This window comes from Cladophialophora psammophila (assembly GCF_000585535.1).
Source record: "Cladophialophora psammophila CBS 110553 chromosome Unknown aczJe-supercont1.10, whole genome shotgun sequence".
Classification (NCBI taxonomy): domain Eukaryota; kingdom Fungi; phylum Ascomycota; class Eurotiomycetes; order Chaetothyriales; family Herpotrichiellaceae; genus Cladophialophora; species Cladophialophora psammophila.
The window spans coordinates 424,023-452,002 of record NW_006912931.1 but is presented as its reverse complement, the minus strand read 5'-3'; the positions used below and the strand labels follow the sequence as shown (position 1 = coordinate 452,002).

General features: G+C 52.7%; 12 protein-coding genes across 12 annotated transcripts; 6 read left to right on the top strand and 6 right to left on the bottom strand.

Annotated features, from left to right (window-relative positions):
* Window positions 1-29: 29 nt before the first annotated feature.
* On the bottom strand, window positions 30-1,227 carry A1O5_06880 (uncharacterized protein; the record flags this gene model as incomplete). Its single annotated transcript, XM_007747471.1, has 3 exons — window positions 30-697; window positions 783-945; window positions 1,003-1,227. The coding sequence occupies 3 exons, from the start codon at window positions 1,225-1,227 to the stop codon at window positions 30-32; spliced, it is 1,056 nt and encodes a 351-aa protein (XP_007745661.1).
* Window positions 1,228-2,117: 890 nt separating this feature from the next.
* On the top strand, window positions 2,118-3,903 carry A1O5_06879 (uncharacterized protein; the record flags this gene model as incomplete). Its single annotated transcript, XM_007747470.1, has 2 exons — window positions 2,118-2,384; window positions 2,446-3,903. The coding sequence occupies 2 exons, from the start codon at window positions 2,118-2,120 to the stop codon at window positions 3,901-3,903; spliced, it is 1,725 nt and encodes a 574-aa protein (XP_007745660.1).
* Window positions 3,904-4,128: 225 nt separating this feature from the next.
* A1O5_06878 (uncharacterized protein) lies at window positions 4,129-5,682 on the bottom strand (the record flags this gene model as incomplete). Its single annotated transcript, XM_007747469.1, has 1 exon — window positions 4,129-5,682. One exon carries the CDS (start codon window positions 5,680-5,682, stop codon window positions 4,129-4,131), a length of 1,554 nt encoding a protein of 517 aa, XP_007745659.1.
* Window positions 5,683-6,843: 1,161 nt separating this feature from the next.
* Window positions 6,844-8,873, bottom strand: A1O5_06877 (uncharacterized protein; the record flags this gene model as incomplete). The annotated part of the gene is made up of 3 exons (XM_007747468.1): window positions 6,844-8,331; window positions 8,527-8,758; window positions 8,815-8,873. The coding sequence occupies 3 exons, from the start codon at window positions 8,871-8,873 to the stop codon at window positions 6,844-6,846; spliced, it is 1,779 nt and encodes a 592-aa protein (XP_007745658.1).
* Window positions 8,874-9,248: 375 nt separating this feature from the next.
* Window positions 9,249-10,524, top strand: A1O5_06876 (uncharacterized protein; the record flags this gene model as incomplete). The annotated part of the gene is made up of 2 exons (XM_007747467.1): window positions 9,249-9,298; window positions 9,354-10,524. 2 exons carry the CDS (start codon window positions 9,249-9,251, stop codon window positions 10,522-10,524), a joined length of 1,221 nt encoding a protein of 406 aa, XP_007745657.1.
* Window positions 10,525-11,150: 626 nt separating this feature from the next.
* On the top strand, window positions 11,151-13,675 carry A1O5_06875 (uncharacterized protein; the record flags this gene model as incomplete). The annotated part of the gene is made up of 3 exons (XM_007747466.1): window positions 11,151-11,213; window positions 11,263-11,380; window positions 11,430-13,675. The coding sequence occupies 3 exons, from the start codon at window positions 11,151-11,153 to the stop codon at window positions 13,673-13,675; spliced, it is 2,427 nt and encodes an 808-aa protein (XP_007745656.1).
* A 606-nt stretch (window positions 13,676-14,281) lies between these two features.
* On the top strand, window positions 14,282-16,062 carry A1O5_06874 (uncharacterized protein; the record flags this gene model as incomplete). Its single annotated transcript, XM_007747465.1, has 6 exons — window positions 14,282-14,620; window positions 14,756-14,881; window positions 14,994-15,075; window positions 15,229-15,335; window positions 15,448-15,782; window positions 15,939-16,062. 6 exons carry the CDS (start codon window positions 14,282-14,284, stop codon window positions 16,060-16,062), a joined length of 1,113 nt encoding a protein of 370 aa, XP_007745655.1.
* Window positions 16,063-16,697: 635 nt separating this feature from the next.
* On the bottom strand, window positions 16,698-18,293 carry A1O5_06873 (uncharacterized protein; the record flags this gene model as incomplete). The annotated part of the gene is made up of 1 exon (XM_007747464.1): window positions 16,698-18,293. One exon carries the CDS (start codon window positions 18,291-18,293, stop codon window positions 16,698-16,700), a length of 1,596 nt encoding a protein of 531 aa, XP_007745654.1.
* Window positions 18,294-19,469: 1,176 nt separating this feature from the next.
* Window positions 19,470-19,853, bottom strand: A1O5_06872 (uncharacterized protein; the record flags this gene model as incomplete). The annotated part of the gene is made up of 1 exon (XM_007747463.1): window positions 19,470-19,853. One exon carries the CDS (start codon window positions 19,851-19,853, stop codon window positions 19,470-19,472), a length of 384 nt encoding a protein of 127 aa, XP_007745653.1.
* Window positions 19,854-20,393: 540 nt separating this feature from the next.
* Window positions 20,394-21,095, bottom strand: A1O5_06871 (maleylacetoacetate isomerase; the record flags this gene model as incomplete). The annotated part of the gene is made up of 1 exon (XM_007747462.1): window positions 20,394-21,095. The coding sequence occupies one exon, from the start codon at window positions 21,093-21,095 to the stop codon at window positions 20,394-20,396; it is 702 nt and encodes a 233-aa protein (XP_007745652.1).
* A 1,021-nt stretch (window positions 21,096-22,116) lies between these two features.
* On the top strand, window positions 22,117-23,067 carry A1O5_06870 (alpha 1,3-glucosidase; the record flags this gene model as incomplete). The annotated part of the gene is made up of 1 exon (XM_007747461.1): window positions 22,117-23,067. The coding sequence occupies one exon, from the start codon at window positions 22,117-22,119 to the stop codon at window positions 23,065-23,067; it is 951 nt and encodes a 316-aa protein (XP_007745651.1).
* A 1,906-nt stretch (window positions 23,068-24,973) lies between these two features.
* A1O5_06869 (uncharacterized protein) lies at window positions 24,974-27,457 on the top strand (the record flags this gene model as incomplete). The annotated part of the gene is made up of 1 exon (XM_007747460.1): window positions 24,974-27,457. One exon carries the CDS (start codon window positions 24,974-24,976, stop codon window positions 27,455-27,457), a length of 2,484 nt encoding a protein of 827 aa, XP_007745650.1.
* Window positions 27,458-27,980: the final 523 nt, after the last annotated feature.

The window sequence follows — 27,980 nt, the reverse complement described above, 5'->3', positions numbered from 1 at the left end:
TGAATAAAGGCACATACATCTCTTTCCCTCTATTCTTCATCAGCCTTGTCGCCCTGCTTAGCTTTCTTAGCCCTCCACAGATAATACTCCCCGGCCGTCATGACAGGGTATTTCGCCGGGTTCTCGTCCGATATGCACGAGGAAATAGGCAGCATGGGCATCTTCCTGTCTAATCCGTAAAAGAACGGTATGGAGTATCTCTCTTTACCGCTCTTATTGATCACTCGATGCACTGTCGACACAAAGTAGTCGTTAGTCTGCCTCATGAAACAGTCTGCGATATTGACAACAAAGGAGTTTGGCACGGGCTTGGCACGGATCCATCGCCCGCTCTTGCCCAGCACTTCGAGCCCTCCGGACATGTCTTGGTTTACAATCGTAAAGCACTCAAAGTCTGTGTGGGCTCCGATGCCGTTCTGGTCATCCACCGATGCGTCCTGCTCGGGGTAGTGAAGGATGCGCAGTCCAGCTTCAGGACGTTTGGTCCACTCGTCGAAATATGTCTCGGGGAGGTGGAGTGCCAGGGCAAAAATTCGGGTCATCTTGCGAGCGAATTGGAGCATAGGCGTATGGTAAGCATACATGGCTTCCTTGAAACCAGGGAGATCACTTGGCCATATTGAAGTCCCCGGGTCATTTTCTGGGTTCTCGGGATCTTGCTCTGCGGAGTAGGCTAGGTTGAAAGCTTCACTGAGGTCTGACCAGTTCACACCAACGCATCGTCAGTGGCCACCTGGAGAAGTATGCCATTAAGTCTAAACTCCAGACGCAAATTCACTTACCATGATGCTTCCTTCCATTCCTGTTATAACTCGCGAGGGCATGGTATCCCACATACTCCTTTGGCACGAGATTCGTGTCAACCTCCATCTTCTTCTCCAGCGGCAGTGCAAAGAAGCGCCTAGCTTGCTCAAACACCCCGTCCGCCAGTTTGGAATCAAAGCCCTGGGCGGAAAAGAGAAATGGTTAGCAATAGACAAGTTCTCAGGAAAAGAAACTCACATGGTTGACCACGTAGAAGAAGCCGATGCGATGAGCGGCTTCTCGAATCTTGTCCGCTATATCCTGCCGGTCCGCCAACTTGTCACTGTAGATTCCAGCTACATCGATGATAGGGATCTCATTTGCATCAATGGCCTCGTTGGATTCAACATGGAGAGTTTGGCCATTCTGTAACTTGATTACGAGAGGATTGTTTTCCTCAATCTGAGTTGCAACTTGGGACATAGTGATAGCTGGTCGATGAAGCTTGCCGCCTGAAAAAAGATGACCTGATTGCTGAAAATCGAAATGCCTATCAGGGGAGATCCAGCCAAGATGATATCAAGTACGAACAGAGATCAAGCAATTCCAGAAACAGGAGCCGAACAGCCCGTAAGTATCGGAGTTGAGAGACGGAGGTACGCGCAGCCTTGTTGCTTATCGGCTTTGCCGTGCCGTTATATGTCCGATGGATTTACCGAGTATGGGTTGATATATTCGGACAGTGATTTCCGTCCTTCCTTTCTAGCTATCGTTTCTCACAATCCTGCATCAGCCGCTGCACTAGTTAAATGCTTAACTTTAGCCACATGGTTGCTGATATATTCTTTCAGCATCTAGTCGATAGCGATGATTGGCAGATCGATATCGGATGTCTGATGGTCGTACAACCTCAAATCCTATGCTTTGGACTTTGTCTGTCATAAATCGCTTTGTCGTGCACTGACAAGGAGACAAAACGTGATCTCGTGAGTGATCTTTGATGTGGCCTTCAGTAAGGGTTCTGTGGCGTTTCTTGTTTCAAGCGATCATCTCTGCTCCTGGTTTCTGACGCTTTCCTTGATTATAACATGTTATCGAACTGCCGGAAAGTGACCGTTGGGAGCGTGGAGATGAGCGGTATCATGTCGTTTCCGCCACGTGGTTTGTTGGGCTCTTATCAGCGATAGACATATCCAGGACACAGGGAGTGCTCGGATTCAGGATCTGTCCGGTCATGCTGAGGGACACAACCTCTGATAAACATATCCTTGATCGCAGTTTTGCTTGGGATATCAGCTCAACCCGTTCGACCTGAGGGACCCTGAGCCAAATACACATCAATTCTGCCTCAGCCGGTTAATCAATCCAGAACAATGAGTTCTCTTCGTCAACGAGCCGCGCGGCTCAGCGAGAAGCTCGAGGTGCCCGTGGATGAGAATTTGGACGGCAAGAGGCCCACGGCATGGAACAATCGTGATCTTGCGCCCCTTCCACCATACAGGCGAACGTGGACAGTATGGGGATTTTTGGGATTCTGGGCTGTCATCCAACTGAATACAGTAGGATGGCAGACGGCAAGCTCGTTGATCTCGCTGGGGTTGAGTGTGTGGGAGGCTATGGTTGTGACGATTATCGCAAAAGTCAGTTTTGCCCGTCGTCAATCCCATTGCCAGAAGTTCTCGACTGACCTTGCTGATATAGTTCCTCATTGCTGGAGTAGCCATTGCGAACGGCTGGTGGGGTGCTCTATGGCATGTCGGCTTCTCCGTTGGAAACCGCGCTGTCTGGGGACTTCGGGGCTCATATCTTGCTCTCGCACAAAGAATCATGCTCTGCCTGGTCTGGTACGGTGTCCAAGCCTGGATTGGTGGTCAGATGGTAGGCGTCATGCTCTACAGCATCTTCTCTGGCTACAGGCATATCCCCAATACCTTTCCCGCCAGTGCGAACATGACAACTCAGCAGTTCGTCGGCTTCGTCGTCTTCCTCTGCTTCCAGTTCCCTTGCCTTTTGATCCCTCCCGAGAAGACAGCAATCCTCTTCCGGTATGCTAACATCATCACTGCCGTTACCATGTTCTCAGTCACGGTCTGGGCGCTGTCAACTGCCCACGGCGGCGGGCCTTTGCTCACAGCCAATAGCACGCTTGCCACGACTAGCGAGAGAGCCTGGGCAATCATCCGTGGCATCACGACTGTCATTGGGTCCATCGCGGTGTCACTGACGAACCAAAGTGACTTCAACCGATTCGCAAAGACCCCGGGTGCGCAAATTCCGGGCCAAATATACTCTACCATCATCATCGGTGCGCTTGTAACCCTCATGGGTACGCTCTCGACCTCTGCCGCGCAGAAAATCTATGGAGAAGTGCTCTGGTCGCCAGCAGAGCTCGCCATCCGCTGGATGGAGGACGGCTATACGGCCAAATCTCGTGCCGGAGCCTTTTTCGCTGGCTTCGGCTTTTTCATCTCCCAGCTTAGCATCAACACAGTCGACAATGCGTGGCCGGGTGGCTTCGACCTTGCAGCACTCTTTCCTCGTTGGATCAATATCCGCCGGGGAGCAGTCATCACCTTCGTGCTCGGTATCGCAATCAATCCCTGGCAATTGGCTGACACAGCAAACACTTTCATCAATGTGCTGGACGGATATTCTGTCTTCCTCGGTCCCATGGTGGGCATGATGGTGTGCGATTTCTGGGTCATTCGTGACCGCAAACTCAAGCTCTCCGATCTGTACATTCCAAACCGATCGTCCATCTACTGGTACAACCGGGGTTTTAACTGGCGCGCCTACGCTTCTTGGCTCATCGGCATGGCGCCTGCGCTGCCCGGATTCATCAATGCTGTCAACCCGTCCATCCATGTGCCCACGGGCGCGCAGGAGATTTTCTACCTCGCGTACATCGAGGGTTTTGCATTGGCATTCGTTGTACATTATATCTTGAACCGACTATTCCCTGTCCCGGGCGTGGGAGAGATCGACGAGGAGGATCTGTTTGCGACCTTCACAGTCGAGGAGGCAAGGAAGCTGGGGGTGATACCAAATCCCCGGGTGCTTGAGACGGAGGTGTTAGAGATCCATGAGGGTGAGCGCGCGTCTTCAGAAGAGGCTGTAGAGTCGAAGGCTGTGGTGGTCGGGGAGAAGCTGGTTGGCTGAGTTTTGGAGGTCGAGGACGAGTAGCTCGCTCTCTTTTGTAAGCAGCCACTCAGGCCTCCATGTTGCCCAGCTCGTTGTATCTTCATATCGGCAGCTTGTGTCCTGAGGCTCGCTGTCCGGGACGAAAGCATTCAGTCGATAGACTATACGAGGTTCTAGCATCGAACCACCTCTGCTCTGCTTTAATCTGGTCAGATAATGCACTGACACTATCGAGAGCAGCAGTCAGAGCATATCCATAGCCTGGTTGAAGACCTCTTCTCCCAGCGGCTGAATTACATCTGCATAGTTGAATCCCCTCAGAACAGGGTAGACATCCTCCCATATCGACATTTTCATGTCCCGCACCTGGCGAGCCAGTCGGGTTGAAAACCATCGATTGCTTATCTCTCTATAGCTCTCCCAGTCGTAGTTTTCGTTGTCCCTGGAGCATTTGATAGCGCGAGGTGATTTCTTCTCCGCTTGATTCATCTCGAGGAGATCTTTATGCGATGGTGAAAATGGCTCTGAAGTTTTCTGCTTGGATTTTGACTTCAACCATTCGGCATGTGCGCCGATAAAGAGGGCCCAGAGGCGAGCATTCTGATATTTTGGTGAACAGTGGTGTGTCAGATCTCGACTCAAATCTTCAGCACGCTCCAGCGCCGCCCGAAGATTCTTCAGTTGCGTCGGCACCATATCGAAAAGGTCTATGCCACAGACCTCGACTTTGTAGCTTAAATGATGCGTCCAGACAAATTCTGCAAGAATCAAATATTGCTGGGTATACCAATACTCTTTCCCCTCCACAGAGTCCCCATCTTTTTCTCCACTTGCTGATGACGGAGACATACCCTGTATAACTTTGTGGACGGCCTGAATATAGTGTTTGATCATCCGCCCCTGCTGGAGACAGGCGGTCGTGGTTAGCCACAACATTATGAGTGGTGGCACGGGTAGACCATTGAGGCCGTAATGTAACCAGGTCTGTAGAGTCGTCCTCCGAGAGATAAAGAATGCTTTCAGCTCTGCACCTTCAACACTTGGGTCAAGGCATTTTTCCGAATCATCTCGAAGGGTGGTCCACTGTGGGATTGATCTGAGCTGCTCTAGAGCAGCAGCCCAGAGGGGCTGCATCGTGTTTACTACCCAGCCGCTGGGCCCAACATCAAATGCGAGAGGAGTCATGAAGATCGACGAAACTTGAGTGTCACTCCAGAGGGCATATTGCAGAAGTGTAAAATTCACTGTGCGATTCCTTCGCTGCTGCTCCTGGAACAAGTTTTGAAGTATCTTTGCATGTGCTGCAGCAGCTGTCAGATTCTTGTCCACGATTTCAGCTTTCTGTAGCATAATGATTTGGAGGATAATAATGTCACTACCGACTTGATTCGCGTGGTTTAGCAGTCTCACCCGTAACTCCTGAATACTTTGAAGGCGATATCGCATAGCCAGTGTCCGCAACGCGGGGTTGAGCACAGCTGCAACCGTTGCAGAACGGGCAATAAAGGCCTTTGCCAAAGTTGGTTCTTGAAGTGTCGAGATACAGATAGTCCAGTCCAATTTCGCATTTGCGGAGCTGACCCATGCTGTCGAAGGAACATGATACTGTGCGGGAAGAAGATAATCTCGATAAAATGCAATCAGCTCGTTAATTTCGGGATTGATTTTGACCGGATAGGCATTGAAAGGGTCCGAATTCCCCTTGAGCAGATTGATCGATGATGACGAGAGAAGAGACCCGACCGCAGACTCAGAAGAGGTACCTTTGCTGCGAGTCTTGCTGCCCTTTATTGTCATTGTGGGAATTGTAATACGACCTCGCACATCCCGGCTGCTCTCGGATGGCACAGCGCGTCGTCTGGAGGTGGGAAGCAGCAATTTCTGCTTGACGGTGCGAGGGACGATAGTGAGATCCTGAAGATGCTTGACGCTTTGCTTTCGCCGCCATTTATGATAGTTTTGACGGACGTGGGAGAGGACTCGCGAGTGATCAAGTGAGTCGCTTGGACTGCCCGAATCGTAATTGACGAACAGAAATTTCTCCACGTACGACTGCGAGCGAGGGCGGCCAGAGTGTTGATTCGACATGCTCGAGCTCGATGCAATGTTTTAGCGACGGTCTGCTCGCTTAGTCAAGTCAAGTCGGGGCCGGTCCCTGATCAATGTTGCAATGGATGGATGCACATACAGGCGCAACGGCCAGCTCTCTGGCTAGTCGTAGTTCATGTCAACCAAAGTGACAGGAGTTGATTCTCACAGACTCATCTCTGGGGCATTTATCCAAGATGAGCTGTCTTATGTCGAGTGAACAGCGAGGACGCCGGCGCTCCTTTTTATCTTTGTCGAGAAGCTCGGATCATGCTCCGTATATTGTGGGAGAAAGATATTCCAAGGCTCTCGCAGGGTCCCAGCCTCGGGTGTCCCGAGGCTTTGGCGGGTCCGCTGACGAGATCACTAATTAAAGCTCTTAATTGCAATAAACAAAGGCAGGAAAGGTGGGCCAAGACTCTCATAAAAGAGCTGACATGTGTGATCAATAAATCAGTCCTATTTCAGCTCCAGTATTGTCTGGATTGGGTTTGTACAGAGTCCATACCAAGCCATCTCCTAGGCAGTCACCAGTCCCAGCTCGACAGCAAAATAGCCCCTTCCATACGATGGACATTGCTTGATTGGTGGTGGCGTTAACCAACTGGCCCGGCCTTCCATCTTTCAGTTTCCGTGAGCACCGGCGTTTAACTCGTGATCATGCCTGTGGCCCGCGACTCCTCATTTCAGCATGCATACATCCCATCCCGCTGTCAAGAGTGCTTTCCTCCCTTCTCGCCCCATGGTCGCCCGGGTCCGAACCCTTCCAAACTCCCTTGCGAGGCGAGGCGATGATAAACAACGCAAGATTTGTGATAAAATGTGCCGCCCCTTCTTAGCATGTTTGAGGAACAAGATCCTTTTTTTGACCTAGGTCTGCGCAGCAGCCTGACCAGCCTGGGCCTGTGCCTGTGCCTGTCCCTGCCCTTGTCCGCCCCGTCCTCGATTACCACGATAGTTGTATCCACCGTACCCGCGGCTATTATAACCGCCTCGATACGTCCCGCTGTATTGTCTTCCACGACCGTAGCCGGACCCTCTTCCGCGTCCCCGATAACCACCATCCACATTCCCTTGACCAAAGGTCTCAATGTTCTTCTTGAACTCTTCGCTGCGCACCTGTCTGGCATGTGCGCGTCCGTCGTTGCCTTCTTCTCGGTCCTTTGCTTCTGATGAGATATTGTCAAAAAACGAAGTTGACTTGTTGTAGGCTGGACCGGCCGTGGGGAGACTGTCTTTTCTGGTCGGTGTGGGTTTCCCTGCCTCTCCGTCGCCTTCTTCCTGTGTTGGATTCTCTTCAAGGGGAGATCCCGAAGCGATCGCCTCTTTTATGAGGTCCTCCTTATTGAATTTCGCATTGGCAGATTCAAAGTCAAAGTCAGACTTGGGAATTTCCATCTTCTTCTGGCCACCTCCACGGTGGTAGTTTCCACCTCGACCACCTCTGAATCCACCTCGACCACCCCGGGCGGTCCCATTGCTCGTTGTTGATGTAGACATTTCTGCCACCTTCTTCGTCAAAGCATCTACTGCGGTCGTTGAAGGAGTCTGTTTGGCCTGTGCCGCAGCTGCTTGGGGGTTCAATTTTGCCATGGCTGCTGCGACCGCTTCCTTTGCCTGTCGCGCCGCCTCGTCCATTGCAGCTTGTGAGGGTACAGGTTTCTGGGGCTTTGTACCAGCGCCGTTGGTCGCTGAAGTATCCACCGCAGTGGGGACTGGAGGAGTGAAAGACTTCTGATTCACGGTGAGCGGGACTGCCGGTGTGACACGGGTATTCTTCGGTCCTGTAGGTGCAGCTTTGGGAGGCGCCACCACTGCCGCCGCCGCTGCCGCCACTGCTGGCGCAGGGGCAGACGTAGGAGCAGCTTTGGCAGCGACCTGTGCATGGGACAGTTGTGAGGGAGAGGGTGCGGGAGGTTGAGCATCTTTTGGAAGGGGAGGAGAAGAGATTGATTCAGGGGCCTTGTTGCTGCCTGGAAGTTCAGACGTCAGGTTCGAGGTAGGAGGTTCTGCGCCTGCGCCCGAGTCAGGATGAGGCTGTGGCTGCGGAACAGGTGGTGGTATATTGCCGCGAAACCCTTGAGGGCCGATCGGAGGCTGATGGTGTTGTGGAAAGAGGTGAGGGCCGGGACCTTGCGGAAAGCCTTGGCCACCGGGAGGACCAAAATACCCAGGAGGCGGAGGTCCATAAGGGGGGAAGCCAGGACCGGGGCCAAACCCTCCTGGAGGCGGGCCGTAGCTTCTACCAAATTGATTTGGAGGATAGTAGCCACCGAAAGGAGGAGGATGCTGGTACTCTGGAGAAAAGGGACCGTCACGCGGGACTCCCTGAAGAGCAGGGCCCGGTCGCGACGCATTCTAGATTTTCACGCAGGGTTAGCGGGACTCGAGAAATCAGGCTTCGAGGTCGATTAGGAGCAAAAATGAAGCAAGTATCAGAAGGAAGGCAACGGAAACATCCACATGGCTTTGCGCTTTCAGAACAGGTCTGTGAATTTACATCCGATATCTCATCACGCTGACAGGATTAGACAGGGAAGGGACAAGACATACCAATATGGCAGGGTCATTCGGCATGCTCTGTGGAGGAGATGGCTGTGACGGCTCATCTTCCGCAATTTTGATATCCTTGACATCGCTTCCGCGAAAGACAATGAAGCCATATTTCTGTTGTGAAGGGGGGATGAATTTGTCGACTTTGCGGTCTTCAGTACCAAAGGAGAAGACATTTTCCAAGGCAATTGTGGACTGTTCGGGATTTATCTCGTGCAAGGTACCGACATAGCTACAGGTGAGAGAGGTGTTAGAGTAGATGTAGAGAGGATCTTGAGGTTCACTTACCGAATTTCACTTTTCGAGATGAGGTTGAAACGCTGACCGATGAGATGATCCATATCCATGATGACAGCAAGAGAAGGCAATAAAGAAAACACTAGTGTTACATAAAGGGAAGGAAATCCGAGGGCGTAGAGAAGGGTAGGGTTGGTGACGGCAGAGGATTTGAGAAGTTGTTTTGTGTGATGAAGAAGCAGAAAAGATCAATTTGAGCGGCTGCGGAAGGTGAGGCAGGCTTGGGCAGGTCAAATGCCAGAGCGACAAACAAGCTAAACAACCTGAACACCATGCACTTAGTGTCAATAGCTCGACCGTACTCTTGGCACCTTGGCATTACCGTGGAGTTTATACTCTCTCTGCGCAATATCAAACATTTTGCCTTCACTGGAACTATCTTGTCCCTCTGTTGTCTTTTTCAAAGGTGTCTGCCATCGACCACCATGACCAGCTACAGCGCAGGTGACCAAGCAGGCAACTATTTCCAGACTGAGTGCGTCGCTGCACCTACTTGTCCTCCGTCTGGAGCCTTGCTGATCAGTTTCCAGTGCATCTTTGGCTGAAAGTGATCGGAAACGTCAGAAGGCAGCAAACACATTGGGGGATCCAGTCAAATTCCCCACAAAACTGCTAGCTGCCGGTGTCAACTATTGTTTTGATGCTACTGGGGATGTTGTTTTTGTCGCCGAGGCCGGGGGCTCAGTGACGGGTCTGCGGTTATCTACAAGCGAGATTTCCTCGACACTGAGCGGCCCTCAGGCACCCCTGACCAGCCTTGCCTTTCACGCTGCGCAGGTTGCTACAGGCTCTTCTACTCTCAGTCAAATTTATTCTGGTTGCTGGGACAAATCCATATGGAAATATTCGTTCCAAGGACCTACAGTCATCGATCAATCTTCATTTCCTGCTCACCAAGACTTTGTGAAATGTCTTCTAGTTGTTCGGACTCCTGATAAACAAGATATTCTAATCTCAGGAGGAGCTGATGGAGACGTGCGATTCTGGGCTCTGGACGGACAACCACTTGGCTCCATCAAACCCCAAGCCCGAGGTATCGAATGTCTTGTCCTAGACCCTCTTTCCCCACTCGATTCGCCTGTTGTGATGCTTTCGACCTCCAAGCAAGAAATCTTGTCCTTTTCTGTCCCAGCGGTATCCAACATCACCACGCATAAATTCCAAGTCTCTCCCCCGATCACGGCGCATGCTACGAGCGTGTACAAGCTGCACTTCGATGAGGATGGAGATCTATGGACAGCTTCGGCTGACAAAACAGCCAAGCGTCTCTTGAGAGACGAGGGCTGGAACGTTGACACGACATTGACTCACCCCGACTTTGTGCGAGATGTGGTGACACACGATAAATATGGCTGGGTGGTGACAGCTTGCAGAGACGAAAATGTGCGTGTGTGGAATAAGGCGACTGGAGACCTCCACCACGTTTTTACCGGGCATTATGAAGAAGTGACAGGACTGTGTCTGGTCCGAGATCTCGTCATCAGTGTCAGCATCGATGCAACGCTTCGAAGATGGAGTTTGGCCCCTGCGGATCTGAACAAGGCGGTGCAAGAGGCCAAGAACCCCCAGCTTCTCGAACAGGAACCCCCACCCAACGCGGATCTGGCGATGTTGACCGCGGAGGAGGAAGCCGAACTGCGCGCATTGATGGAGGAGGAAGAGCAGGAGATGTTGGAGAAGATGGCCATGGACGAGCAGTAATGCAGGATGCTTATACTGGGTACTCGCTATCCCCTAGCCTTGCCTTGCCTTGCCTTATCAGTCAACGGGCGGCCCCACGTGCTCAACCCCAGATTAACTAAGCGGGCTGATAGAGCTGATAGACTATCAGTTCTCGTGATTGGCTGCCCTGTCACCTCCCACCTACTTTTGCCTTTTTTCGCTTTCTCGTGATTGAGTTGATTGCCCTTTTGCCCCCTCTCTGAAAAATTTCTTCTGTCAGCAATTCATCCATCTCGGATCTGCCTATCCCATCTCTCTCCTCAGGCCAGAAAGTCTTCTCCCCTGCATTTGGAATTGGTCCGCAAAACGTCTCCGCTTCTTGTCGGCTCTACTCCTGCCGGCGGTTTCCGACCCCAAGCGCAAAACTTCTCGCAAAGCCTTGTCCAACTCCGACCCACGTGCCCACCCTAACATCAGACTTTTCTTTTTCCATCGCCACGACCCCAATTATAATCGCGGGTTCTCTCGTACTTGTGTGGCATTGAATTCTTGAACATATTATTTCTATACCTTCTTGGCGCCGACTTAGTCGGTCTGGCTTCTCGTCCTCTCGACAAACACCAGCACGCCTGATATCTTGGCCAGTCGGGCCACAACCAACCTCCATGGTCGACGGCGAGCCTGAACTTAGACTGCAGAATGCCCTGGCAAATAGCCTGTCCCTCTATGTGAGTTCGATCAGAACAGGAAATAGTTGTTGACCCTGACGTGAGACAGCTACGGGCGCATAAAGATAATCCCGTAGCCTGGCAAGAATGGTCCCCGAAAACGCTATCTCTCGCCAAGCGCTACCAGCGGCTTATATTCTTGAGTATCGGCTACAATGCATGCCATTGTAAGAGACCCGATTCAGCTAAATGTGCTTGGTTTGACTTGTTCTCAAGGGTGTCACGTGATGGAACGAGAGTCATTTAGCTCTCCTGAGGTGGCTGAGATTCTCAACAACTTCTTCATTCCAATCAAGCTAGATCGGGAATTGCGGCCGGATCTAGACGACATTTATATGAGTTATGTCACAGCCACGACAGGTTCGGGCGGATGGCCTTTAAATGTCTTCCTGACACCAGATCTCAAACCTGTCTTTGGCGGCACATACTGGCCCGGGCCCGCCCCTACCACCAATCTCATGCCTGCCACTCCTCATGACGAGGCTCCGGTCACATTCGTCGGGATCTTGAAGAAGATGAAGGAGGTCTGGACCACACAGCGCGACAGATGTCTCCAATCATCTTCGGAAATTACGGACCAATTACTGGCCTTTGCCGGTGAAGGCATCCATTCCCATTCGAACAGCCAGGCTCGGGAAGCTGAACCTAGTGCGTCGGATCCGCCCGAGCCACTGGACCTGGATCTGCTGGACGACGCCCTGAGCCATTTCATCTCTCGCTACGACTCAACGCACGGGGGATTTAGCCCAAGTCCGACAGCACCCAAGTTCCCGACGCCATCAAACCTCACATTTCTGCTTCGAATCGGCGCAGCCATCGCTCTACCTTCCACTCATACGCGTTTCGGCTTCTTCAGTCCTGTCCCCGGAATCCTAGGGAGAGAATCTTGCCTCACCGCTGCGAGGATGTCTTTACATACTCTTCTTGCCATGTCCAGGTCCGGGCTGAGGGATCAATTGGGCTATGGCTTCCACCGGTACAGCGTCACGGCCGACTGGAATCTTCCGCATTTTGAGAAGATGATGTGCGACAATGCCCAGTTGCTCGGCTGCTACTGCGATGCCTGGGCGCTGGGCAGGGATCCGGAGATTTTGGGCACGATCTACAACCTAGTCGAGTATTTTACGAACCCTGAATCCCCGATTGTCCACCCAGAGGGTGGCTGGTACTCGAGCGAAGACGCAGACTCGCGCACCACCCTTTCAACCATGAGCAATGGAGCAATGTCGGACGACAAGAAGGAAGGCGCTTTCTACGTGTGGACATACAAAGAGTTCCAGTCCATCCTCGGTGAACGGGACGCAGCCATCCTGGCTCGCCACTTTGGCGTCAAACCGGATGGCAACGTCCCCGCCCAGCATGACATGCATGACGAATTTCTGACCCAGAACGTGCTACACATCCATGCCACACCCTCCATACTAGCAAAAGAGTTCGGTATCCCGGAAGAAGAGATCGTCCGCACCGTCAAGTCTGGTCGTGCAAAGCTACGCGAGCACCGTAAGACGAAACGCGAAAAGCCCGAGGTGGACACCAAAATCGTTGCCGCGTGGAACGGACTTGCCATCACGGCCCTCGCTCGTGCGGCAAATACTCTTGCGACGATCGACAAACACCGCGCCACAAGATGTCAGGAAGCCGCTGAAAGGGCGGCAGCATTCATCCGAAAAGGCATGTATGACGAATCTGCCGGGAAGCTGGTACGGATGGCAGGTCCACCAGCCTCTCAGCTAAGTCCAGATGCCGATGACACCGCCAACAAAGCCTTTGTCGACGACTACGCGTACCTCGCCCTCGCAAATCTCGCCCTCTACGATCTCACCCTTTCCCAACCGTATCTCGATTGGGCTACTCGACTGCAATCCTACTTGGATGAACACTTCATTGCCAACACCACTGGCGGATACTTCCAATGCCCCATCCCCAGTGATTCCTCTCCGTCTGAGCAAATCATCCGCCTCAAGCCCGGGACGGACAATGCCCTCCCGTCACCCAATGGCGTCATCTGCACAAACCTGCTGTACCTTTCTTCTTACATTCAATCGCAACACCCTTCCCGATTACAATCCGAATCAGCCACCTACCTATCCAAAGCCCGCGCGATATTAGACGCCTTCGCCGTGGAAATCATCCAACATCCTTTCCTCTACGTCACGCTCCTGGGCGCAACGGTCATGGAACAAGTCGGCGTGAAAACAATCATTGCGCCCATGACGGCAAAGGAGAGCGAGCTGCGGAGAGTGAAGGGGTGGGGGCGAACCGTTGTCCGGGGCATCGTCTCAGAGGTAATGATCTGTACGAAAGAGGGAGGGTGCCGAGCACTGAGGAGAGAGGACCTGGAGGATGTTGATGACTTGGATGCTGAGGCTGAGGAGGAGAAAAGCAAGGCGCTTGGGAAAGTAGACAGCGTGTCTTCGGTGGTGGAATTGAGGAAGGCTCCTGTTGTTCCGGCTTCGGCGTGAGTTGGTTTTGTCACGCTTTTGGTGGCAACATGGGGCTCTCACATACCTGTCGGGCGTTAAAGCTACAAATTCTCGTAGCTGGAAATGGACGGTTCTATTCCGTAGATACGAGTCGTTTCGATAGGCCGGATCTGGTGGGTGTGTGTGAAGGCATAGTAAAGTCTCCTTCTGCATTCATAAACGGCCGATATTAAATACAAAGGTTTCGTATTCTAAATTCTCACGCCTATACCCGACTGAGAGCGCGCAACATTAGGAAGTATCTGTTCGAAGATGCGGAGCAACCTGCCGGTAACGGTGGAGGAGCATCTCACACCTCGTATCTCCAACCCGGCGCCCGGAAAAGCTGTTTATCCGTCGTTGAAGTTGGAGAAACGTCCGATGCTTTCAAATACAAAGTAACATGCTAGGAACGGAGTACATACTTGGTTAATCCATCCATTCATGCTCACGATTTATGTATGATGTTCTGTTTATAAGACTATACCAGCAACGTGCATACAGAACGAAGTCACACAGTAGAGACTTACGGTGCGCCATTCGTTAAAACCTCACGCTTCAATCGCCTTTCCACCCACCACTGCCACCACTACCACCGCTTTCCCCATGTCCCACACTATCCTGATCACCGGCGCGTCAGGCTATCTAGGCGGCACACTGCTCGCACAATGGACGCAAACCTCTCTGCCGGCGTACAAGCGGCTATTTGCACTGGTGCGCAGCGACGAGCAAGCGACGTTGGTGAAGAGGCACTTCGGGGCCGTGGCCGAGCCTCTCCAATTCGATACCAAGGACGGCGTGGCAGTGAGGGAGGCCGTGGTCGCCAACCAGATCAGCATCGTGTATTTCCTGGTCGATGCCATGACTGCCGATGCGCAGGTGCATTTTATCCGCGCTCTAGCAGAGGTAAAGCAGAGTACGGGGCTCGATGTCCATTTCCTGCATGTATGTATATGCTGTACTACATCGACGCCGTCCCTCTCTCCCTGCCTTTTTCAAAGCCTCGTGCCCAATGTCTACCAAGGCCGTGTGAGTGTATGACGGCCTTGCTCTGACAACCTCCACGCACCAAACATACAGACCAGCGGCGCAAAGATCTTCTCCAGCCACGCCGGCGCGCCTACGGACCGCCCGCTCCTGGACACTGAGGCCGATCTGTACGAGATCCAGAAGGCGCAGGAGGCGCCCATCCCGCTGATGCAGTCGGTAAGTTCTTATTAGCGGCAGTTAAAAATCATAGAGTCCCCTTTCCTAGGAAATATCGATGCAACAACGGCATGGCTAACGAGAGAAATAAACCGTTTTCGGAGTCTTTTAGGCCGTTAACACGAACAACACTGTCATCGAACAGGCCGAGTCTCTCGGCGTGCACAGCTACATCTTCGTGCCTTGTATCGTGTGTAAGTTAACTGTCTGTGTGCATGATGCCACATGAACACACCTGAACTCCCTCTCCCGCTTTCCCTTCTCCTTCCCATCAATAAACACAGGGGAATTATATTGTTCGATTTAAACTGACCAATGCCCGATCCCCTCACGGGGCGAGCGGGTAGACGGCCGAGGCGAAGGGTTCGGAAACCGCATCTCGATCCAGACCGTCGCGATCGTGCGCGCTGCGCGGGCACTGCGGCGCGTATACAGCGTCGACAGCGGACGCCCTGTACGTTTTGTCCATCCACCTCTCTTCTTTCAGTGTCTCCCGGGAGAATCTGAAAGCTTGAGATCCCTCCGTCTACTCGCTAAGCGATTCAATACTGATCGACACTGTGTAGTCCTGGCCCGTATGCCACGTCCTCGACAACACAAGCCTGTACCTCGCCCTGCTACGGGGAATCCTGTCCTCTTCCTCCCCCAATGGCAGTGGTAACGCCACCGGCACTCAACCCCCCGGTAGCGGCAAACACGGCTACTACCTCGCCTCGTCCGGCCACGTGGTCTGGGAGGATCTGTACGCCGCGATGGGCACACGGTTGGCACAGCGTGGTATGGTTGACGGCGATCCTACCGCCGCCGGGGCCGTCGAGCGCGCGACGGACGAGGTGTTGGGCAAGATGGGCGCGGCGTTAGGGTGTCCGAAGGAGTTGGTCGCGTTACACCTTGGTGGACGGTACGTACATGGGTGGTTTATTTCTTGTTACGAATTTACCTCTCGGTCTTGGCCGTTCTCCCTTCCCTTCTCTTCCTATGCCCCTCCTATCCTCTCCTCCCCCTATTTCCCTAGATGTCTCCATGCCAGCTCGCAGATCCCTCGCTGAAACCACAGATGCACATTCACCGCCCGCCACGGCGCCGAGGACCTCGCTTGGCAGCCGGCGTACCCGGCGAACCACATCCTGCAGACGGCGGGCGAGGAGGTCGACTTGATCCTCGACAATCTCAGCGGCTGAAAGTCCACCAACCTAGCCAGCTGACATTACATGGATTGCTCGGGACGAAAAATACATCTAAGCTCTGAATACTTCTGGTTATATACGTGGACTATACAGTATACAACATACAGCATACAACACGCAATATGCAATATACAATATACAATTACAGGGAACTTTCAAAGGCCTGGGTCGGTCTGACCACAGCAGTCCACACGCACACACCTCCCATCTGTCGTGTGCTTAAACCAAGCTTGCTTACCTACTCTGGTGGCGCAGGCTCCACTCATGCTTCCTCCACAATACATGGCGAACCGGGTCTTTTCAAAGGCAAGAACGCAACAGTCCATGGAGTTTGCGTGGTGCGCGACAATGGACTCAATAAAGTGCTGGGTCTCTCGTACAAGCATCACTCGAGCTGCGCTTTCTTTGTCTGCTCGAGCATGAGAATTTCCGCCATTTTTATCCTTAGAGACACCTTTCGGGTCCTATCGCGACAAATTTCCATCACCCTCTTCCTTGGCTCTCGGCCGCAGTGCTAACTAGTGCCTTGAGCAGGGTACGGCGCCCTAACGATTAGTTTTATCCGTGGTCTCTTCGGCGGAGGCGCCGCTTCGTCACTGCCGCTCGGCTTGTCGCTGCCCGACTGTCCACTACTGGGTATCTCCGTCACTGTTGTCGGTCTCAGCGGCCTGGCCCTTTTTCCTCTTGGCCGCGGACCTGGTTTCTCGCGACGAGGTTCCAAGCCGTGTGGGAGTCGTCCCCGCTCCGCGACGGCTTGCTGTCGCTTTTTGCTTTGCGTGCGAGCTCTTTGGTTTCTTCGTGCTCTCAGCGGCTTTGGCTCTCTGGTTGGTCCCCGCTGCCTTGCGCTTTTGACCTTTGGCCTTGCCGGCGGCGGCCGAGACACCGCGCTGTGCGTCCTCTTGTTCTCTTTGCGCCAAAGCAATCACATCTTCCCACTTCCTTGGTTTTGGAGGTGCTGGATTCAAATCTGGCTTAAACGGTTTCATGTCATTTTTCAAACCATCCGCACTAGTCCAATAGTGCAAGTTGAGGTCGAGCTCGTGCTCGCTAATGTTTGTAGGCCGATCGGGCCTTGGCAGCGACGAGGGCAGACTCGGCGGTCCATGACGTATCACGCGGCGTTGCTGACCTGAGGCAGTGCGATATAATCTGTAATCGGCTGGATCAGCGATGTAATTCACGTCACGGCTCACTCGTTCCTCAGTGTGGTTATTCTCAAAAGGACCGATGCCTGCGTTGAATCGCACGGGTTCTAGCAGAAGGCGCAGACGCCTTTGGACCGAACGATGTGTTTTCCCTGTCGGACTTCCTTCAGATTCTGACGTCGACGGGGTATCGTCTTGAATATCCGTTTCCTCTGCATTGGCATTGGCATTAGCATCTTCATGTTTGCCATTGGAGTGTGAGGTCTCTTCATGCTCGTCGTCGTCGGGAAGTCTCTGTTGGACCTGACTTACTTGATGCTCTGCAGTAGGCGCTGGAAACTGGTCTCTTGATGACTGCCAGTAATGTAATCGTTGTGGAGTGCGGCTAGGTTGTCGCGCTCCAAGATTATATCCATGATTAGCGCGTTCTGTTTCTTGGTTAATTTCTGTGCCTTGGAGGTGGAATTGTGATGAAGAGACTTGTAGTAGTACTTCTTTATGAATGTTGAAAAGAATCTGGGCTGCCTCGAGTGCTCGAGGACTGTAGTGAGCCGTAGTATTATCCACATTTAGAGTGGCTTTACTGCCTTCGATCCCTCCAGCATCATCGCTCCTTTCAGAATCGGCAGCTTCTGTTTCGCGTGACATTCTGTCTGATTCTCGGCGAGCCGCTGCCTGCTCTCGGAACTCTTGGAGTCTTTTCCTCGCTTCTTCAGCGATGGGATCATTTGGCGGAGGAACAGGTTGCCTCCGCTGTCTTGTCCCTTTTCCATTCGTCTTCGCAGTTGCAAGGTAGCTGTGAGTGGCTAATGCATTAGAATGAGTACCCGTAACAGCTTGCAGTATATTCCTCAGGTTTGAGGGCGCGTTTGGCAAAGCCGCAAGAGAGGATGCTCCAGGGGTCGATTGTCTCTGAGCCGCTGCTGTTGAGTCATACGCTGGCGTACGATTGCCAAGAATGGTTTCTGCAATATCGCGTATATTCATACCCGGCGGTCTGTTTGTTGCGCTCGGTGTGGTCGATGTCTGTTCACGAACAGGACGCACCGGCTGGATCTGGTCTGTTGCAATAGGGCTCATTTCTGCTTCTGAAAAAGCTCTTATTTGAGCAAGTATATTTCTGCCAAAACTAGCGAACTGCGCCACAATAGCGGTCATGAGAGCATCAGGGATACGAAGCCCTGTTTGTGTCGCGAGAACATCTCGAATGTGTTGATAACTCCCGGACGTGCCGGCCCTCCAATCTCTGTCCAGCAGAAACAGGGCCCGTCGATAAAGCCAGGCAGGTATGCTTTCCCCAGCTGCGGAGGGGGAGGTGCAGGGTGTATTCCTGGGAGCTTTGAGCAGCGATAAGTCCATGTCGGAAACAAGTAACGGTCGGAGAGAAAAGAGGTTGAGAGTGCTATTGTATTTGACCAATCTCAATCAATATGGTCCAAAATGTATTGCATGCGGAGAGGTTCCTTCGAGGTGCAGCCTTGCTGGTTGAAATGTATTTCGGCATATCGTATGGTCGATTTAGTGGGATATTGAATCTCTTTATCTCGCACAATGAGACATTGTCTTATATAACGAACGTCAGTCCCAAAATAACTGATGTTTACTCAAATTAGCACGGAGGTCTTTGTCTATAGTCTAGTCAGTCTTTGTCTTCATTGTTGAAAATGCAATGTTAAACACCCATGTAAGCGAGTCAATGTTTCCCTCAATAAGGAGATTTCGCATGTCTCTGATAGAACTTATGGTCAATGATGATCGTTGGTGATGTGTTGAGTTTTGCGCCAGCTTTCAGGAACAACCGAAACCGCTCATCTATCTTGTTATGGTCGTCCGAACTTCTTCCAAACCGAGAACATGTTTTCGATGAGGGAAAATGCACTAAAGCTAGGCCAAGGCATGGAGGAGGCGTGGAAAGTCCTCTCGAACTAGCTGTTATGCCGCATCTCGAGATGCAGAATGTGATCTAGCATGAGCTGAGCGAGCCTCAACCCTGTCAGGGATTCGGGAAATGGTGCGTTAGGCCGGGTAAGTTCAGTCCCCCTATTCGGAACCAATTGAGTCCCCAAGTGGTAGCCAACTCCTCGAGGCACGTCTCGAGGTTATGTTGAATGTCAACAAGGCGGTCGGCTGAGTCTATAACTACTGGCCTCATATCTGGCCGGTATACTTTGACGCAGTAGAATTCAAGCAAGCTTCGTACCCAGTCAGCTGTTTCCGGGTATCAGGGAGCAAACTCTAGTCACAGCATGAGATAGATCACATACGGTGGAATCGAAGTTCCTTAAACTCGAGCACAGTCCTCGGAAAATGGCGATGGACTTCCCAAAGCTCGTCATCTCGGACGTGCATCGTCGGGTCCTTGTCGTCCTTTGTTAGTTTGGCTCCTTTTCTTTCTAAGAGTCGTTTTCTCTGTGCTTCGACGATGGCTCTCGTCTCTGGGGTGGGAGCAAAAATAGGTGCAATAGTGTGGTGTGGTCTCCAAACTAGGCCATTCTTGGTCTTCGCTTCTTGGTTCTTGAGCCTGTTTTCCAGAATGGAGAGATGGGACCCAAGACCCAGAGTGGAGCGGTTTCCTTCACGTTGAATAAGTTCGTTTTGGATGACTTGAAATATGTTCAGGCCCAGCCCAGCAGTCTCCATCTTGTAAGCGAAAGCGGTAGCGTAGCTTGCGTATAAATGGGTCGAAGGACAAGAGTATCACAATTAAATACCTTGTTGAAGATATGGGGAGATTTTACAATGGTGAAATGGCGAGAAGAAGGAGTGTTGATTGGAAGCTCGGGGAGCCTCAATTGTCGTCACTTAAATCGAGGCGTTGCAGCATTGGCCCACGTCATGTCACGTCGCTGCACGCTTCGTCTCTGTTATACACTTGCTGTCACGACTACGGGAATACGAAACCGAAGACTCGGTCTAGAAAGAGGACACTTCATTATTCTTCATTCTGAACATAGGATCAAGAACAAAGAAGTTTGCAAAACGACAAAGGTGCTGAATGACAAAGGTGCTGAATAGAAAAAAAAATGAGATCAACACCCAATGGCATGATTCATGAATAGAGATATGCTTACTGCAGGCTCTTTACTCGGCTCAGAGGCAGGTTCGAGCTGCTTGGTAAAAGAGAGTAAGGGAGAGTAGATGGCATTCCCATCCAACCAAGTGTACGGCAGTTGTCCCATGCTACGCTTTCGCCTTCAGCTCCTCTGGAGTATCCTCCTGATTATCCCATCTCCCATTCTTGAACGCGTCCAACTGCTTGATCTCCTCCCAGATGCTCCACACATGTGGGAACTGGCCCTGAACATCCACGCCAAACCTCAGTGCCCCATCGACCGCCGGAGCAAGGGAGCAGTCTGCCATAGTCACCGCATCACCGACACTATACCTGCCCCCATAGGTCTTGACTAGTTCTTCATATGCCCGGAACCCTAGGGTCATAAAATGCTGCTGCCACTGTATGGCCTCGACATTGAAGGGCTTGATGAAATTCAACACACGCAAATTCGTGACAGGTTGAATATCGCAAGCTACGATGTTCACCAGCTCCCTGACCCGGGCTCTCCCCAACGGATCATCTGAGCTGGAGAGCAGCTTCATCCCGTTTCCTTTTTCGACTTCTTCGAAGAACTCCAAAATGGCAATCGACTGCCTGATTCTGGTGACCTCGTTGCCTGTTTCCAGGTCAATTACGATCAAGGTAGGCACGGACTCGCTGGGGTTCAACGCCACATAGTCTTGGCCATGCTGTTCACCCTTGACCAGGTGGATGTATTTGTACTCGAGCGGGATGTTCTTTAGATTGGCAGCGATCCGAATGCGAGCAGAGCAGGAGCTGCGGAAGTAACTGTACAAGATGTACTTGTACCTGGGCTTTTCGGACATCTCGACAAGACTGGCTGGGCTTCGTCCTGACGGGCTCGATACGACAGGTTCGAGCTGGATGCTCCTACTCCGTTTTCTTCCTTCCTGCTGCACTTGGTCCTTTCTTGGAAGCAAGCGGATCAGACTAACAGGCCCCTGGTGGAATCTGGGGGTGGAGTCTCCTTAAGCGAGACGCAAGATGGAGGATGCAGGATGCAGGATTCAGGACGAAATGCACCGTTTGCTCTGGCCCCTGCTTGTGCTCGCGCAGCGGTGGTATTTCGGCCTCCACAAGCCCCAAGCCTCGTCCGCGCTGCTAAACGTTTTGCCGTCCAGTTGAAGCCGAAGCGGACCACAAACCAAGGAGGTAGCTGAGGGTGTTGGCCAACCAACAAGAACTGTTGACCACTTCCAGCAAGCCTGAGACAATGCCAGTATCAAAATTGCACGGATCCCTGCGCTGCAGCTGACTCTCCTGAGCTCTTTATAAGACAAGCGCGGAAACCCCGCAAATCAGGAGCGGAGCTCATTCCGAAGACGCACGGGGCCGCCCCGCCGTGGTAGTCAATAGTCAAGGGCCAAAAGGATGATCAGGAATGACCGAGAAATGGCCGGAGGATGCGAGCAAAAAGCAGAGCCCCAAAGGAGTGGTTGATCTTGCAACTGCAACAGGAAATCGGACAGTTGACTCGAGCAATGTAGTGAGCGAGGTCTGGTCGAGGAATAAAGCATTTGTTCGGAAAAACTTCGGGCCGTCGATGGATTGATGATGATGTTGATGTTTGCGGGGGAGGGGTCGAACGAGTCGGAGAGGGTCGAGGGGGGAGGGGGGTGGTGCATAGAGACTTTTTCGGAGACGGACGGCCATCAAGGCAAGAAACGACACGGGATGAGCCATTGACTGCGCTCGCATCTTAGACCATCGGCTCGCTCGTTCCCCGTGGCTGCAACAAGTCGACGACCGGCTGTGTGTCTCGACGTCTGGCATTTCCTTCCATCACCACCACGGCCCCCTGCACGATCATCCAGGCATCCCACCAACATGGCAAGCCGTGCCATCCGCATTGGCTTCGTGCCCGAACACTACCTCCTCCCCCTTCATTTCTGCAACAAACACAACCTGTTTCCCTCGTCCCTGCAGATCAACCTTGTCCCGTTCCCCTCTGGCACTGGCCACATGATCACCTCCCTTCGCTCTAAGGAAATCGACCTCGCAATCGGGCTGACTGAAGGCTGGGTTGCCGGACTCCTTAATCCCTCGGTTCAAGGACAGTCGCTACAAGAGAAAGGGTACTCGATTGTCGGGTCATGGGTGTCTACTCCTCTTCGATGGGCCATCGTCACCGGAAGAAATCGAGACGATATTTCGTCCGTGGATGATCTGAAGCAACATCGACGAGTGGGCGTCAGTCGGATGGGCAGCGGTAGTCACATCATGGCCTTTGTTCTTGCACAACAGGAAGGGTGGCTTCATCAGGCCAAGGACCAAGAGTCAGAGGGGCTCACGCTTGTGCCACTGGGACCCTTTAAGGATCTTCGCGACGGAGTAACCGGGAACACTGCAGATTTCTTCATGTGGGAACATTTCACTACCAAGCCCTATTTCCACGGCGACGACACGCCCTTGAAGAAGATTGGCGAGATTTACACGCCCTGGCCGAGCTGGCATATCGCTGCTTCGACTGACGCATTTCCCGACCCGCGCTCGGATGAGACCCTGAAGCAGATTTTCGATGCGTTGGATAAGGGCATCAAGATGTTTAACGAGGATCCAGACGCTGGCATCAAGATGCTCGGGACAGGTGAGGCGGGTTGCCATTATTCTGAGGAGGACGGTCGGGAGTGGTTGAAGGACGTGAAGTTTGTGCATGGGACGAGAGGGGTGGATGCAGGGGTGATGGAGGGAGTGGTGGATGTTCTCAAGACGGCCAATATCATTGACGCCAATGTAGTGATCCGAGTGGGGGATGGAGTCATTGGGATTGCGAAGTAAGGGAGGCAGATCTGGCGTCTCTCCTGATAGGGCATGTACAAGTACCAAAAGCATCCACATGGAAAACTCTGCCATTCGAACAATCAACGGATGTCGCGAGTAGTCATCAACGGCTTGTTTCTTACCCAGTGTAGATAGTCGGTTTAGTTGCGGCCTGCACGGACAAGCTGTTGCTCTTGGGGCTGCGGTCATGGCTCCGGGAGAGAGGAAGTCCGGGGTAAGCCCAAGGCTGCCTGGCGCCCCGCTTCCTCTTGTGCTCTGCACAGACTTGCAGCACGACAGGAGAAAGCCTGCTAGAGTGTCCGACTTCTGCCGATTGAAGCCATCGACAAGCTGACGAACGACGGGGCCTTTTATGATAGCAACTAGTGGTTCTGCGGATTTAGGCGATCATTGCCATCTGGATGTGGTATGCCCGCTTGACCATTCCCTTTTTAGAGGGGAGAGTTGGGATACCGCCAAGTACCAAGTGGTCGGTCAAGAGAACTGCGTCTACTCTTCCTTCCTGGGCACCAATATCAACCAATCCATTCTTGTGCCTAGGTAAATAGTGCCCAGTGATTGAAAATGAGTGATTGACTTGGCCAAGAATCGCTGATGGAGGAGAGTGAAACGCTCATTTCCCAGTAGCAGAGGTGGCGGGAGGTTCTGTAACACGAGGTACAGTGGCACCACGGGACGGCCGAAATGACGAAACGAGGTCTACTGGCGGAAGCCTGACGGAGTGGAATATCCGGGAGGGATCGAGATGCTCGGCGTGTTCCGCACGTAGATGAGGTAGAATGGGAGCTATTACACATGTGTTGTGGGAGTGGATGGTATGTTAAGGGCAGGCAAGTGGACGGTAGGAGGAAGAAAGAAAGTCCAGGAGCGGCTGGGGCTTTTGGGGCGCGTTAGTCAGCCGACGTCATGGGCCTGATTCCACTGTCTGACACAATGCTCCGAGTCGTGCACGGCCAAGCACGGCCTAGAACGGCTGCTCCTTTCTGTCAGACAAAGACCATTTTCCGTCCAACGAGTTTTGGGCGCGGAAGACTAGGCTCGCCCAGGTTCCATTGCGGGATTTTCAGGCGTCATCTCTGGGCCTTGACACCACCAATGCTTAACTAGCCCGACGGTTGAGGGCACCAAGAGCTTGAAGGGGGGGTGCCCAAAAATGCCCACCGAGTTCCGGGCTGTTTTTTTTTTTAGGGGGCGTCGTGGCCTGTTTGTGAGTCAAATCAATGCCATCTGGAGGAAAGAAGAAGTCAACGTTTTGCTCCCATCTCTGAAACCTCTCAGTTTCTCACCTTTTTCCCCGCCAAAACAGAGACAAAACTAACAGTCAACAACCTGCTTGTTCCTCCCAGTCTCTCTCCCTAACTTCTGGCCTCCATAAGCCTCTGTCCCAATCTGATTCGTCTTCCGTTCACTTCTTCTTCATCCTCCTTGTCAACAAGCCTCTGCCCTATCGCTGGCCTCTCTTCGCTTAACCGCCCGTCACCCTCATTCTCATTTTCATTCTCGTCTCACCCTCTCAATTTTCGGCTGTAGTTCCCTCTTCCCCTGCCCTTTTCTTCCTGCTAAAAAAAAAAAAATTCTCTACCATCCCGTCGCTTCCTCATCGCTGCTGCAGCTGCAGCTGCTGTCCTTGTTGGCGCCGCTGCCTCTACCTCTGCTCTCCACAGGACAAACACATCACAAACACCGCACACCTGGTGTCACTCTCACATGCGCGCACTTCCGCAACTCTCATCCAACGTCTTTAATCCAGGCCGGGCCATCCTCTAATTTTCAACCATCGACCTGGGCCCGGCGCCCCTGTGGTTCATCAATTCATTGCGCCATGTCCGCGTACACCCCCATCTCCCAGTAGACCATCGTTATCTTTCAGCGTTGATCTCGGTCTTGCCCATTCTCAACCAAGATGACGCCGAGGTCGACTGTTAGTAACAATCCATCCCCCAGTGTCGGCCAGCCTACGCCACCAGCGGTTCCTTCGTCAACCTCGGGCACAGCCGCTACCAATGAATCTGACAGTGACAACCTACCAGAAGAACGCCCAACGCACACATCAGAGATTGGCACCCTCAAGAAGCTCCCTAATCATGGCACCGCCTGGCTAGGCAGCTCTTCCGGTGTCTACTTCGTCAACACGGTGCGACGTGCCTTTTCCGCCGCATTCGTCTCCTCGAACACGGGCGGTGCCAATGCCGTTCCCGCCAGCGAGGATATTCTCACGGGCGAGGATGCCGAAGGTCGCTCCTACAATGGCCCCCTGTACGAGGGACCAAGCACCTCCGATCAGTTCCCCACGATTCTGGCCTCTGCTCTGGGCAAACCTCCAGCGAAAAAGATCGCCATCGAATTGGTAACCTCTTTCTTTACCGCGTGGCACCCACTGTTCCCCTTCCTCCATGGCCCTAGTTTCATCAAGGATATGGAAACGATATATTCCACACAGCGTCGCCCTTCGAAATCGACAAAGGACAACCCTGCTCCCACCGACTTGCGGAAACTGCTCACTTTTCAGCTGATCATCAACATCGCCTCTCTGGACCGGAGCGATATTCATCTTCCCATGGAATCGCGCGTTAAATCCACCGCCGATGTATCTCGAGTGGCTGGTTGCCTGGCCATCGACCATGATCTCGTTACCATTCAAGCCATTCTTGCCGCCGAACTCTATCTCACCGCCACTCTGGCTATTCGCCAAGCCAGCACTGTTGCTGGAATCATCATTAAACTAGTCTATCATGCTGGATTGCATCGATGTCCCCTCCGCTATGCTCAACTTTCGCTTGAAGATTGCGAAATCCGCAAACGGATATTCTGGTCAGCATACGCCCTGGATCGGCATTGCAATCTAAATCTCGGCGATCCCAACGTGATTCAAGACGATGACATCGACGTCTGCTTATCGGGGCCCGAGCTTCATAAGGCTCTTGCGCGAGATCTGATGCCTAATCCGGATGGAGATATGAGCATGCACATGCCCCCTCCACGTGCGCTCCCAGAAGATCCACGCGTGGCACAATCCGACAACGACGGGCCTGAAGCTCAAGAGAAAAGGTTAAGAGAGGCCGCCCTGACCGCCTATGTGCAGTGGGGCAAATTGACTGGTCAGATCATTGAAGTCTTTCACAAAAGCATCAACCATCGCTTTCCCAAACATGAACAAATTCTGCGTCTTACCAGCGACATTGAGACTTGGTGGAATGATCTCCCAGGCTTTCTGAGTGGTGAAGTTGAGGCAGGCCATGAGAGGAGCAACCATGAATCCGCGGATATCACCAACACAAACCCAACACCTTCAACGACCAATGGTCATAAAGCATCTGCAGGCGGTGACGCCGACACATCACCTGTTGGTCCTCCGCAGCAGCACCTTGCCAGCTTTTTCAAGATCCTGTATCACCGACTGCTTCTCCTGGTCAATCGGCCTCGCCTTTCCCTCGACCAGTCCACTCCCGAATTCCAGCACGGCCTGCAGCTCTGCATTCGAGCTGCGCGTGGGATTCTAGCGGGTCTCAGAGCCCATAGACAACAGGGTCAATCGATGTTTCTTCCTGGTCTCCTGTCTGCGGCGTGGATGTCTGGCCTAATCATCGCCTTCGCCTGCCAGTTGGGCAAATATGCCAAAGCTCGAGCACTCAGTGATATGCAAGCGTGCCTGCATCTGCTGGAAAGCATGAACATCAGGTGGTACACCGTGCAAAATTGTCACAAAGTCCTGAGCCTACTCCTGATCAATATTCAGTCACGGAAGGCCTCGATCAACGGTTTCCTTACCGTTCCTAAGCCAGATCAATCACCGCAGAGCATGCCTACCGAGTTCGATCAGCCATCTCGAAAACGGCCGCGCACCACGAGTGGCAACGAAGACGCCAGTCCTCGTAAATCTTCGGCGGCAGACTCCACCACCAGCTCACCAATCCAAGGACATATCTCAACGGCAGCTGGGAATAATTCTCAGCCGCGTCCGAAACATCAAGCATCGACCCCCAACAGCACACAAACGTGGACACCTTCCACCACGTTCGACCCTAACAATCCCTCGGCCCTCACCAATCCTACAGGCAGCCTCTCGATGTTTGACTTTTCCAATTGGGACCGCGGTCAGCCGACCACTCAACCCCAATTCAACCCCGGCATCGGCAGCGCCGTGTATGCCACACCGCAGGATCTAGCATTTGCGCAATCAACCATGAACATGAATCTCCCCGGTCAATCAGGGTCGAGCAGAACCGGGGGAGATGGAAGCAACACGAACATACAAGAGTACTCGGACCCCATGTTCTGGGGCAATATGGATTACAACGTGGCTGATATCTTTGGCTCTGCCACGTGGGAGAACATGACGGGGCCGTTTGCCCCAGGAGGGGGCGTTAATAGCGGGTGGGAAATGTGAGCGCCGGCCATATCGGATGATGAAGGAACATCTGGATAGATCTGCTTCGGTCAGAGTATGCAACGCCGAACCCCAGGGATGCTATGCAAAAGTTTGGAGATCTGGAAAGGGAATTTGTGACGGCCAACTTGATTGCGCCTCCGGAGGGATCTGATGAAACTGGACGGAAATGGAGCGCTTTATAAGCCAGTTGGTGTTTCTGGTTGTTCTTGGATGGACATGTTCAATTCATGAGCTGCATCTGCGGAGCCCGGCGCCGGGTGGCAGAGCAACGAGGGTGCTCGAATCCGAGTGTGCTGTCGGCGTCCTGCTGCGGAAATTGTATGATAGCAATCTTTGTGGGAAGATGCGATCCCGGCATCTTGGTCCAACGAGACCTCTTCACATGGTGGGAATTGAAGTTGAATTTGAATTTGAGATTCGGGGAGCGGGAACCGCATACACGTTCTCTCGGAGTCCTCGTCGACCAGAAAGCAGCCTCCTCCGCCGGATATGATCTCTCACTGATCTCTGTAGCGCAGGT